General features: G+C 49.3%; 1 protein-coding gene across 1 annotated transcript in view; it reads left to right on the top strand.

Moving 5' to 3' along the window:
* The window catches only part of LOC108091490 (protein dachsous), a 73,374-nt gene that overhangs the window by 6,247 nt on the left and 53,135 nt on the right, over window positions 1-13,992 (top strand). The window contains exon 2 of the mRNA XM_017190713.1: window positions 858-2,842. Within this exon, the coding sequence (XP_017046202.1) occupies window positions 989-2,842 (1,854 nt within the window). The 5' untranslated portion in view covers window positions 858-988. The remainder of the gene's footprint in view (window positions 1-857; window positions 2,843-13,992) is intronic.

Below are 13,992 nucleotides of genomic sequence, written 5' to 3' on the forward strand. Positions count from 1 at the left end.
CAAAATAATAATCATAATTTTATATATTGTTCGCCTCCCTTCGTTATTTTCGCTTATCGCGCGAGAAACATCTCTCCGAATTGCAGTGGAAACAAATGTTGTTTTGGCCACTCAAAAAAGTGTTAGTCATGGCCTTGTTAACTAAATTGTTCGCCACGAATTGCTCGGACTTCGAAGCATTCCCGTTTCGAGTCCGATTCCAGCCACATGGCATTAGTTCTGAGTCGGAGGAATGGTCTCTTCGATTTCCCTCGGAATGTGTGTGTGTGTGTGTGTGTGTGCGTCTGTTTGTGTGTGCCAGCCATAATTCATCGAAGCCCAAACCAGAACCAGTTGGCAGAGGCCCAAGCAAACCGAGAGACCCTTTTAGCCTTTGAACCTTTCGCACGCAGGTAGAATCGACTCCGACTCGTCCGTGTCTGGGTCTTTTGTCTTCATTCCTGATCTTCTTGGCCGTCTATTAGCATTTCAAATTCCCCCAAATGGCCAAATGGAAATGCCTCCGCCGTGCGTAAGCCCCTCCACTCCCTCCATTCTGTCCATTCCCTCCATTCCCACCGTGGTCATTGCAGCAGTCATCGGGCAGAGCTAAGCGCATTGGGGCAGTTATCAGTCTATTAGCCGCGACTATGGGCCTTCTCTTGGGGGTTCTTAGGCTGGCTTTTGTCTAGGCCCGAAGCTTCAAGTGTGGGCGGTGACCGTGGTCAGCACATTTGTCACTATTACACTGCCACAAAGTGAAGTGATGGAAGGAGTGCGGATTAGTTTAGGGCTTACTCTATGAAATTCTATAAAGACGAACAAGTAGAGAAACGATATCAATATCTTTCACTAACCTTTTGTTAATTCCGTTTCAGATTTGCCATGGCCAAGTTGGAAGGAGGCAACCTCCGCCAAGGGCGCTCTTAGCTCCTTTTAGAGTTCTCCCACCCAGAGAGGATTCTCGAACCACGAAAGCCGCTTTGGAACCGGCGCCGCCAGGAAAACGATGACGAGGACGTCCGCTGGGAGTCACCAGCCGAAGGACTTCACAATGTTCCATCGATGCCGGAGATGCTCCATCAGCAAATCGAGATCTTCGCCCCCCGCCCTGCATCCTTCGCACATGCTGAGGAGCAGCTTACTCTGCCTCATGGTGATCCTGCTCGCGGGGTCCTCCCTGGCCGCCTCCAGTGACAAGGAGCGGGAGCGCAGGCTGGAGGTCTTCGAGGGCGTGGCCGTGGACCACCAGATCGGCTACATAGGGGACTTCGACGGGATCGACAGTGGGCCTCCGTACATAATCGTGGCGGAGGCGGGAGTGGAGACGGATCTGGCCATAGACCGGGCCACGGGGGAGATCCGCACCAAGGTGAAACTGGACCGGGAGGCGCGGGCCTCCTACAGCCTGGTGGCCATTCCCCTGAGTGGCCGCAACATCCGGGTGGTGGTCACGGTGAAGGATGAGAACGACAACGCCCCCACGTTCCCGCAACCCTCGATGCACATCGAGTTCCCGGAGAACACGCCCCGGGAGGTGAAGAGGACCCTGCTCCCGGCCAGGGACCTCGACCTGGAGCCCTACAACACCCAGAAGTACAACATCGTTTCGGGGAACGTGAACGACGCCTTCAGGCTCTCCTCGCACAGGGAGCGGGATGGCGTGCTCTACTTGGACCTGCAGATCAGCGGCTTCCTGGACAGGGAGACCACGCCGGGCTACAGCCTCCTGATCGAAGCCCTCGACGGCGGGAGTCCCCCGCTGCGGGGATTCATGACCGTCAACATCACCATCCAGGACGTGAACGACAACCAGCCGATCTTCAACCAGAGCCGGTACTTCGCCACCGTTCCGGAGAACGCCACCGTGGGCACGAGTGTCCTCCAGGTCTACGCCTCGGACACGGACGCCGACGAGAACGGCCTGGTGGAGTACGCCATCAACAGGCGGCAGAGCGACAAGGAGCAGATGTTCCGCATCGACCCCCGGACAGGGGCCATCTACATCAACAAGGCCCTGGACTTCGAGACCAAGGAGCTGCACGAACTGGTGGTGGTGGCCAAGGACCACGGCGAACAGCCGCTGGAGACGACGGCCTTTGTGTCTATCAGGGTCACCGATGTGAACGACAACCAGCCCACCATCAACGTGATCTTCCTCAGCGACGACGCCTCCCCGAAGATCTCGGAGTCCGCGCAGCCGGGGGAGTTCGTGGCCAGGATATCGGTGCACGACCCGGACTCGAAGGCGGAGTACGCCAACGTGAACGTCACCCTGAACGGCGGGGACGGACACTTCGCGCTGGCCACCCGGGACAACAGCATCTACCTGGTGATAGTCAACCTGCCGCTGGACCGGGAGATGGTCTCCAACTACACGCTCAGCGTGGTGGCCACCGACAAGGGAACGCCGCCCCTGCACGCCGCCAAGTCGATCTTCCTGCGCATCACCGACGTCAACGACAACCCGCCGGAGTTCGAGCAGGAGCTGTACCACGCCAACGTGATGGAGGTGGCCGACCCGGGCACCTCGGTGCTGCAGGTCCTGGCCCACGACCGCGACGAGGGCCTGAACTCGGCCCTCAGCTACTCCCTGGCCGAGACCCCCGAGACGCACGCCCAGTGGTTCCAGATCGACCCCCAGACGGGCCTGATCACCACCCGGTCGCACATCGACTGCGAGACGGAGCCGGTGCCGCAGCTCACGGTCGTGGCCAGGGACGGAGGCGTCCCGCCGCTCTCCTCCAGCGCCACCGTGCTGGTGACCATCCACGACGTGAACGACAACGAGCCCATCTTCGACCAGAGCTTCTACAACGTTTCCGTCGCCGAGAACGAGCCCGTGGGCAGGTGCATACTCAAGGTGAGTCATTAGCTGGTACCGTCCGCACCATCCAACTCCCGTTTCCCAAGCTGACCCACTTCCCGGTGGGTCATTAAAACGTTTGTCTCGCCAACTGCCTCGAATCCACACAACGAGCGTCACTTATGGATTTTCCACGTACTTGGGCCCCAAAACTAATCTCATGCATCAATTACCCGCTCCCAGTCAGATCAGTCAGTCGGACATCGGACATCAGACGACGGACGGCGGACGGCGGACGTTAGACATCAGACATCGGACCTCAAACATTGACTTCGATATCCGTAGGGAATCGTGAGGGGAACGGGAGGCCCGAATGGCAGCGGTGCATGCCACGAGTTGCAGTAGGGTTCGCAGGGTATACACGATTTATGATGAGGTTTGTGATCTCGGAAAGAATTGTTTGGCTTATGGTTCCACTCGAGCTGTTATCACTCTGAAATTAAGTGATTTAGAAAGCATTGAAAGTCGATAAATAATTTGGTGAGGGTATCCCCAAAGTTGATTGTTATTCTTTCAGTATTGTAACTTCTTTGAGGCAACAAAAACTCCACGAACACCACCCAAAGCCCCCGACCACCGCCTTATCCGCTCACCCCGAGCAATGCAGGCTTCTCACTCTTTTGTAGTTAATCCATTCATCATCGGGTAATTACATTTTTATAACATTTTTCTCCGCTCACAAAAACAAAATGGGCAGCCCGAAAAATAGGGAAAAAACTTTGAAAAAACATCAACAACGGAGAGACAAGGCCTAAAACTGTTTCCAGCGCTTAACGAAGGCATTTTGTCCGCTCTTTCCTCTTCGGCGGCTATCAGCCATTCTTCTTTGGGGCCGAACACTAGATACAAGAGCGTCTCGAGACGTCGACAAGATTTTGTTCAGACTATCAAATGTGACCTCTCTTGTCTCTCGGAAAACAACGAAAAAACAAACCGACATCGCAGCGGAAAAAAAACCCGCGACCGACTGACTGAAAATGTAGCCGCGATTCCAAACTTCCCAGCAATATAACAACAACACGAGTTTCGACTCAGACCATTGTTTACAATAAAAAGATAGAGAAAACGCTTCGAAGAACAGAATACCCTTGACTATGAATCCATTAGAGTTGCATTTGAGGATGCTAAAAACAAATGTATTTTAATTTTCTAGGTAGCATAGTTTGTTCAGAAAACTTCATTATAGCCAAAAAAAAAAAAAAATAAATAGTGATTCATGCAGCAGCTTTGTGATTCACCTTTAATACAAAGTAAAATTCGGTCTGAAATGTCAACTCCTAGGCAGATCTAAGGTAAGGGCTAATTTAAGCTCAACTGATGGTTTCCGCAAATCAAGGCGAATCAAATCAAATCGAATCAAATCAAATCTCATTAAAAGTACAACAACGTGAGAGGGACCAAATTAACGGGCACCGGGATGGAGAAACAAAGCAACAATAAGTTGGAATAACAACGCCAATTCTCGACAGCGAAGAGATTTGATGAAATCTGACAAAAAGTCACGTTTCCCTAATTACAATGGAGGAAAAGTAAAAAAGTAACCACAAACGAACATAATGCGATATACAAAACTCATAATTGGCTCACGCAAAAATAAAATAACAGAAACCGAAACTGAAATGATGAGGTCTGAACTCGGCAATCTAAAGAATTGAGAAAGAGATGGATAGCCGTCCGTACTAAGGGATCTTTCGGTATCTGGTGCGATTTGGGAGCTCAATAATCATAAAATGCGTCCGAAGTGGAGGCCCTAGAAACTAAATTCAGATGCCCGCTGTCCCCGCTGCCCGATCATCTTGTTTTTCGGCCGCATATTGAAGCCAGTCTGTGGTCGTGAAGACAATAAAAGACCCAGACCCGAAAACCCAACCCAAACTCGAAAAAACTCAAAATTGGAATTTGGTATATGAAAAAACAACGAAATGAGAAAAAGGGAAACAAGAAGCTCTGGCCAAAGGGCCAGACTTCCAGCAAATTTTTTATGGCCGCAACTAAAGCAAATTAAAAACGAGCAACGGAAAAAAGTCGTTGAAAGAATCACATACGAATATCAGTCAGGGAGGGGAGTTGCTGTCCGAAAAAGCAAATAATTCTAAAAACAAAAGCCACAAATAGTTGCCCAAAGTTTTCAAATCCCCGAAGTCCAGAAGAGAGCACTCTTTGGCATAACTGCCACTCGCTTTTAGTGAGAAGCCGAAATACTTTGCCAGCTGCTCGTCATTGCCCGGCGCAGAAGTTTGCATCGGATCAGAGGAATTTGCAATTATCGAAGATAATTGAAGGAGAAACTGTGGGGAATCAGGAGATCAAAAAGAGGGGTCTCAACGAATTTGTTCAGCATTTTGCAGTCTTATTTGTGATGCAGCAAACGGGCGAAGAAAAGACTTTTATAACTGCGGCTTCTTAAGTTTAAGATCATAAACGATCTATTGTGATTCTAACCCCCACCCTTTCTCAACCTTTTTGGCCACATTCTGGTACATTGATGAGGATCTTCCCTCTTTCTTCCCTTTCAGCCTTTCCCGGCCACGCCTTTCGGTTCTTGGCCATTCCAGGCAGCTGTTGTTGCCCTCACTGCCACTGTATTATTTTCTAGCCGAAGAAGCGGAAACTCTATTTAATTAGTGGCGATCAAATGCCGCCGTTCCGACTCTCCTCCGTCGTCGACTCTCGCGACCCCGACCAACTAATGGCTAACCAAATTACACTTTAATTCGGGCCACGAAACAAAAGACTTAGGCAACGAACTTGCGTCCAAGTGGGAGTGGCAGAGGGCCGCTGCTCGTCCCATTTGAAAATATTATGCGAGCGTTAAAATTAAAATCTCATTATGCAAATTACAAGAGGAGAAAAACAAAATAACCCAGAAATGCGGCACCCGCTCCTCCCCTTCCCCATTACTCACCCTTAGCTTAACTCCTCCGCCCAATTTGGAGTCCCATTTTGGCCATTCCAGCGGAAAAGAAGTAGAGAACGACAACATAATTTGCTCGTCGTGTGGTTGTTGTCATCTTAGATTTGTTGTTTCCATTGCAGTTACACACTAAATTACAGGCAATTACATGGGGGAGCGACAGAGACAGAGAAAGGGAGAGTGAGGGAATGTGGGAACTGCACTCGCAGATTCCTAAGCCATTCCGCCCGCTCTGCGATCCCCCTAACCATCCGAAACGAAAGCCAAAAGATTGGCAGCTGGAACCTCGGACTGCCAACAAGTTCGCAGTAAGTGCGGACTATAAGTTGGCTGAGCACCGAAATTAGATGTTATTTCTGCTGCAGTGAGAGAAAATACCTCCCAACATTTCCGGCATGGGAATACTTAAGCGGGAGTTGGGGAATCACTAATTTATTTAGAATAACTTTTTTTGATCATCCTAAATTATAATGCAAGGCATGATACAAATAAGCTGCTTAATTTTGATGTCGCAGTTTCACTTTTCGCATTTTCTCCGCGTGTTCTTGGGTGTTGTAATTTCGCATTGTTTGGCTAATCTATGGTAGGTAAATCTCTTTTTCGGGTGGCTCCCACAATTACAAAGCTGTGTTGCCAGGGGGTGGGCTTGGGGCAGGGGAGGCCTTTCAGGGGGCTCCCGAAGGGAACACGATCTGCCTATTTGGCCAAGTTATGTGGTCGCTCCTCTAATGCACAAACGCTCCGCACAAACTGGTTTTCCGCTGGCGGAGGGTGCGAGTGGCAGGTTCCCCGCCCCCAGGAGCCCCCTTCCCCCACCATGCCCACCTTTTTTCCACCTTTCCTTGATTGCGTATGCGGCGCTCAGTGTGCACCAATTTTCTTTGTCTCTCGGCTCGATTCACTTTTTTCTAAACACCGATGCGATGCCCTTTTATGCGGCCATATCTCTTGGTTTTTCTCAGAGATATATATAGAGAGAGAGAAAGAGAGAGAGCGCGAGAGGGGTCTTCTCTCTTATTCTCCGGAGATTATTTTCTCTCCCTCGGAGCTTACGCGACTTGTTTTGCACAATTTTAATTTTATAAACACCTTTAACGCATTTTTGAGCGCTCACATTCCATAAATGCCAACCCGGAGAGAAACGCAGAGAGAACTGCAGAAACTCACCTCGAATTCGCCGTGCGGCGAATGTATCTCAAGTCGCTGCCATTCAGAAATTCAGCGGTTTCCAGCGAAATAGTTTTGGCCAGATCTCTCTCCCTCTCTGTCTCTCGCTCTCTCTCTCGAACACTTTTTTATCTCTCTGGCCAAGACAAAATGGTTGGAAAATCATGGCCGTAGCCGGTTTTTTACTGAATACGATTTTTGTTTTTTCCCCTGGCTCGATTCCATAATATACGCCAACCACATGGCCAAGAACCCACTTTCCGTCTTCTTCTTGCGCCAGTGTTAATATTTTAATTAAGTTGCGAGGGGAGCCCGAGATAAGAGCCTTGAATGGCCGTTCGCCGTCACACGACAACATAATTTTTGACACAATTTCGCGGGCCAAGTTAAGCATCGGGAGATAATCGCCTCTCCTGGCCCATAACAAACACCACAAGGAAGCCACCGCCACCGCGAACCCACCGCCGGAAAATCGCCGATCCACTGAGCGATCCACTGAACGGCAAGAAGAACACGGCGAAAATCGCCGAGAGCGCTGATCTCTATCAAAACATCAATAAACCTTAACTGATAGGCTGCAAGGATGTCGGAAGCAGCGGGGAGTGGGGAGTGTTAAGTGGGGTGGCAAGAGGGGGCAGCGCGAAGAAAGAGCTTTCATATTGCATACATGAGTGAGGAGGAGAAGGACCCAGCGAACCCGCGACGTCGCCGCATCAAATGTGCATCAATTTGCGGGCCAAACGCGACAACAGGCAGCCAGACGCGCGTGCAATACTGTGGATGCCACTGACCAAGGCGGTGCACTGAGAAAAACAAAAAAGGTACCTTGAATACCTGGCATATTGAACAGGCTTCCAAAAGAAAGATAAATGAAAACTGCTCATTTAGTCATTCGTTTGATGAGTGAGATTTTTGGGGATGGCAGGATTATGCATACTTTCAAGCCCCGACTTCTCGCAGTGATCCCCTGCTCCTGTGGCTGCCTCTGTGGCCATATTTAGTAAATACCGCTTCTGTGGCTGCCTTTAAACGTGCAATTAAAGCGCACGAGGGAGAGAGAGAGAGGGGGGCGAGAGAATGGGGGCGGGGAAGGAGATGGTGGAATCCGAAATGCTCAACGCGCGCGCACACATCACAACAACCCGAGGGCATTGGCTACTGCATTTGCATAGCCGCCAAGAGCTCAAAGCTCTGAGCCGGGTCTTCCGCGGGAGGGGCGGGGGAGAAAGTGGGGGATCGCAGAGTCGGAGGAGTGCAGAGAGACGAGAGACGAGAGCCGAGACAGCTCCTCCAAGTCACGGAGACAGCCGGGAAAAGCACATGCGCGATTCTGGGGCCGATGCCAAGGTGAAGAATTCGAGGAGGCTGCTCCTCCTGTTCTGGAGAAGAGGCTTAACAGGGTGGTGCGGGAAGTGATCGACTTATAAATATTGAGCGTTCACTATCCGAAGAAGGTCTGATTTCACAGGGAACACAGAATGCTGGGATTTATTTGCATTGATACATAACGTTTATATAAAATGAAGAACGATTATATACGAGTATGAATATAATATTTATATTTATTTCAATACCATAATAACAGCTGCAGTCGTAAAACGAATTACGTCAAGTTAGGCATTTAAACAAGTTATAGCCTGAATAATTTACAACCCAGTAATGGATTTGTGTTTGAAAAACTTGAAGAGGTCGAATATGGCTTACAATCTGCATCAGATTGAATCCTCTGACGCTTAAGAATTCCTTCAACTTATTTTATCCCCGGTCGGCCAGTTTCAATCTGCTTCCCTTCTCACATTTTCCACCTCCGTTTTTGACGAGGAAGCAAAGACAAACTCAACTGGGAGTCAAGTGCTAACCCGGCTCAAACAATTAACTCGTCTCGCTGTCCATTAGGCCCAGCTGACTCGTCGGCTAAAATCAATACGCCAGATGAGCTCCACTAGCACTTTATGGGCTTTTCGCTGGTGGGACAGACTGAGCAAAAAACCGAAAGTGTGTTGATTGATGGGCCGAAGTGGAAGTCAAAGTCCGCGCAGAGACGAGCTGCCAAAGTCTGGGGTCAAGCCACGTGTGCTCGTGGCTGTCTTCGGTCCCCGATTCTTCCCCGGCTCATCTGCATGCGAATGGCAATCAGTGCAATCGCTCCGCCCCTCCGAGAGCCAAGAGACTCTTAACAACTTCTGGGGAAAAAACGTGCGGTTCTAAATGAGCATATCAACAGCTTACAAGGCCCAGAGTCCAGGCCCCAGTCGAAAGCCAGCCAAAAGCCAGGTCTCCCGAGCTGGAGAGTCCCGGCAGGGGATGCTCCGTCGATAGCTTTTGCATATCGTTCCAGCCTGTAAAAGTATTTACCAGCGAAAAAAGGAAAATCAGAAGCCGAGGCTGGCAGCTTATTTGGCCCTAATGTAGCCAGCCCGCAACAAGCGGGCCCACAATTTTAATTAGTTAATTATTTTTACTTTTAAGCAAACAAGATTTCAGAGACAAATAAAAAGGGGAGCTCAACGCGAGCCTGGGCCGGAGCCGCAGCGCAGAGCGTTCTCCGATCCCAGTCGCAGTCCCAATCCAAATCCCAATCCCAAATCCCGACCCAGCTTGATCCCAAGCATTGTGGCCCAGCTGGGGATTTGTCTCCTTCCTGCCTTCTTTTTTCGCCGAGCTTCGGAATGGCCGGCAATCTGCATACGTGCATCTCGGCCAGTCTTCTCGGGCTCCCTTCTGCCATTCTCCGTAGCTTGTAGCCTGTAGCCCGCGAACCTGCAGCCTGCAGCCCGCAGTCTGCATTCTCTATCTGCTGTCTACTGTCTCCTGTCTCCTGCCTTCTGTCTTCCGTCTTCTGTCTTCTGTCTCCTGTCTTTTGTCTCCCGCCTCATTTGTCGTCACCGACGGAGAGCTGCCCACTCTGCAGATCTCCGAATCTGTTCCTCATTTTCCTGCCACGAGGTTGGCGAAGAAAGCCCTGTGCAAATCGTTCACAATTAGAGTTCAATTGAACTAATATTGAACCACCTTTTTCGTCAAGTGCACACTCTGCAAAAGAAACTCTCTGCTTGACCAGCTCGTGGTCCAAAAAAAGAGAATTCCTCGTGTGGGTTGCCCAACATTCATAACATCGAATCAGGCCCATTGTTGCTGAATGCTGAATGCTGGCGATGATGATGATTATGGCCAAACGGATTTGCATATTTTTGTGTGTAGAACACGGCCCATACAAAGCCAAGTATTTCATAAATCCCCACAAGAGTTTTTGGCTTGCAAATTAAATTGTCAATCATTTTTATAACTCGGCCCGATCGACGTGTGCGTGAAGAGAAGTTAATGCCAAAATGATATGTGAAAAGCGGACCTCGAACAGCAACAAACACAACCACTCGGCGAGATATAAACGATAATTTTTGTGAATTTTTAAACAGTCATTGGCTTGTCTGGTCTTTTGTCTCTCGTCACTCTTGTTGGCACTTTGTCGGTGGTGGCCAGAGATCTAAAGATCTATCAGATATCTATGTTTGGGCCAGAGCCACACATAAATAATGAATTATGCCCGATTATTAGGCGACTTATGCAAAGACCAAAAACGACACAACTCAAAACCGGCGACTGCTAAAAAATTGCCGCGATTAGTCGATTTGAGTGCCCTCATGGGAAGTGTTTATCTCGGCCGGCTACCGACGAAATACTGACCGAGCATAAATCAAACAGATCTTCGGGTATTGTCCACCTTTTCAAGTGCTTTTTGGTTTTTGGGCCCTTCTCGGATGTGTAGCACCGAAGAAAGCGCCAGAAATCATTGTCAGCTGGGAGATATCATCGCATGAGCTCATTTCTCAGGGTGCCGCCGCCTCAATAAAACCGGCAACTCTGCAACATTGTTGCATATTGATGGGCTGTCGCGACAACGCGAGGGCCCAGGGAACAAGCAGAAGGGGCAGCGGGGCAGATCCACACAGTTATTGATTAAGAGCCATAACCAAGAGGCAATGGTCCAGAAATTACTGATTGAAAGCGGACAGAACGTGTCGAAAGGTAAAAAAGGCAAAACCGAGCCGGGAATAACTGTAGAGCCCCGAAATTCATGTAATTGCAGTTGCAATTTGCAAGGGAGCAAAAGGCAAATTGCTGAAAAAATGGGCACGGGACTCGGGCCAAATCTCCTCCCAGCCCCACCTTCTTCTCCGCCGTAAGTGCCCTCGAGGAAAGTCGGCGACCAGCAGAACTTCCCCTAAGGCAGGGAGGTAATTGACATCCTTACACTCAGGAAAAATGTCAGAGCAATCACTCTTCAAATAGATAATCTACTTTGTGTTATTTCGTTTGATTTTAATATATAGTATGTCACTTAAGAAGACCTAACCCTTTAGTTAGTCACAGGTTCTTCAAGGTTTCTTAAAGTGTCTAAAGCGCCAGCATTTTCTTTCTCTGCAATCATAGCGGACCCTTTTGCAACCCACTGGGGAATCGAGACCCGCAGCTCTTGGCTTCTCCAACTTTGACCCACTTCGTTTCTGGGTTTCTCGGCTTGCCCCGAAGTGCCATAATTTACCGCATCGACTTCCTGCCACTGGCGGGCAAATCATAAATTAAATCAAGTTAATATTTCAGTGTCCGGAGTGCAACACCTCCGTGGCCTCGGATATTAAAATGCTTAATTGAATTTGTTAAGGGCAGCGAATGGCCCCTGATAAGGATAACTCGGGCTGGAGGATCGGACGCCTCTTCATCTGGATTTCTGAGCCCAGCCCCGCGCATTTCGGGCTCGCCATAAACAAACGCAGAACTTTTATTGCCGCTGATTGTTAATTTGTGAAGCGATAACGCGTTTGGGGATGGCGACCCCGATCTCCCAGCCCCCCACCTTTCTCCAGTGCGAATTTGTGACACCCTGGAACTCCTCAAACTCCTCAAGAGATTCCCTTCCTGCGCGGCGAATCGATAAACTCATCCTTTCTGGCAGGGATCCTCCTCCTCTTCGGTTCTCGGTTTCCTCCATATGCCACTTCCTGCCCCGCCACAAATGACATGACAAATGTCTTTGACCAGGTCCAAAGATCCAGAGATCCAGCGATCCAGCGATCCAGCGATCCAGCGATCCAGCGATCCAGAGATCCAGGGAACCAGGGATTCGCATCGAACTCTCGGATCCCCGCAGGCGGATAGCCCCCTCTCGGCCAGCCTTCGCCTTTTGTTGTTCAATTCAATTTATCGTCGAAAGTTCGTAGTTGAAAGAACATTTTAATTTGGCCAGGGAGAATTCGCCAGAGTCGCGGAAAAAGTTGCAGCCCGGAATCTCAGAGCCTGCTTTCCTTATGGTTTATGTGGCATGAAGTTGCAAAAGTCTCGTGTCGAGCGTTAACTTCTTTTCGACTTGGCAAATTGAACGAGCAATTATGCACTGGGAAAACTGCTCTTAGTTTGAAAAAGTGTTTTTCTGATTTCCATTTGCGGTACATCAATAAAGTCTTTGTATTTAAGAAGTATATAATATTTCAACATTATTTTTCTCTCTGTTTCGATCGACGCTGCGGCTGAGATGGAAAAGTAACTGTTGTGCTCAGTGTTTGCCACAAGTTTGGGGTGTCGAATCGTCCCGAGTTCTCTTACTTAAACTCTTATTTATGCATATTGGGGGCTCTCGTCCCCGCATTTCGACTTTACCTTTACGGCTGCAATTCCTTTTTGTGGCTTCATTTCTTCATTTCTTCGGACAAATTTATTTGCTGTGGTTGCTGCCACACGGCGAGCTGTGGTCGCCGTTTATTAGTGGATTTATGACGTTTGCCCCCAGTGGGCCTCTCGTTAGTCGAATTGTGATCACTCCGCGGCGGACAGCGCCGTCAATTGCCATCAATCAATCAGGTGGGCCGCTCTAACTGTACCTTTTGGGGGGAGGGGCCGCCTATGCGGATGCCAGATTTGAATGCTGAACAAAACTGCGCCTGCTTACCGGATCATAAATTTCTGTGCATTCGTCTCATTAAACAGCAAAAAGGGAACGAAAGTATCAAGTTACCTCTGGCGGGTTCTCTCTTCTGTCTCCTGTCTTCTGACCCCCGTCTTCCCCCGCCGCTCTTTCTGTTCTGTTCTTTCTTCGGAAGAACGGGGACCAGGCGAACAGAGGAGAAAGCCGGGGCGGAAGAGAGGGTCGCAGGTTGATGGACAGGAAAGTGTATCGTTGTTGGCATGTTTGAAATTCTATATACTTGGGACTGGCGGATTAAGAGATTTTCTTCGTTAAAGAGCTCCCAACAAAGTCCTTACTTTCGTTTCACTTCCAAAGGAACAAATACGAGCCAAAATCAAAAGGAAGAGGGGTGCGGGGGCTGTGGGGCAGCCGATCCCAATTTAAATTTAACAAGACAGAGTGTTAATGAATTATTTGGAGGACACGCTGCAATGTCACAAAACCAAGCCGCAGACATAAAAAATCAGCAACGGCCGGGCAGCGAATTTCATTAAAAACTTGCCACAAACATTGTCGACAATTAAAAAGGTTCGGGCAGAAAGCCGCTCGCTCAGAAAAAGCGAAACACAATCGACGTCGCTGGGGATGAGCTCCGGTCGGGGAATCAGAATTGGAATCGGAATGGGAATGGGAATCAGAGGAGGCGCGGAGTCGCGGAGGAGCTCCTGGTGGCACAACCGCAGAACCGCAGAGCCGCCGATCCTAAGTGGCTCACTTGGCTTTCTGGCTATTTTTAGGTGGCTGCAACGAGGCCTGAAACCGAAAGTGGGAACTCTCTGGAGCATTCGGAGCCGAGTCTTGTCGGTTTTCAATTCGCTCTTTTTGTTTCCAGCTTGTTGTATCTGTTTCCCTTTGCGGTTTAGCTGAAAAAACCATTGTGCCGAAGGTTAAACATTCGGATGAAGAATGCCATTGCATTGCGACCCTTTTAAAAGCCATTTAATTACGCACAATTTTCACTTAAGTTTAATAAGGAGGAACGACAAAAGTCGAGGTTTTCGCCAGTGTAAATCAAGAGGTTCGCAAACACTGAGGCTCTTTGCAAGTTCTTTGCTCAGGAAAGTCGTCTTCCATCGCGTTTTGTTTGCGAAGCCATCGTCTTAC

The sequence above is a fragment of the Drosophila ficusphila genome, unplaced genomic scaffold (genome assembly GCF_018152265.1).
Source record: "Drosophila ficusphila isolate 14025-0441.05 unplaced genomic scaffold, ASM1815226v1 contig_412, whole genome shotgun sequence".
Lineage (NCBI taxonomy): Eukaryota > Metazoa > Arthropoda > Insecta > Diptera > Drosophilidae > Drosophila > Drosophila ficusphila.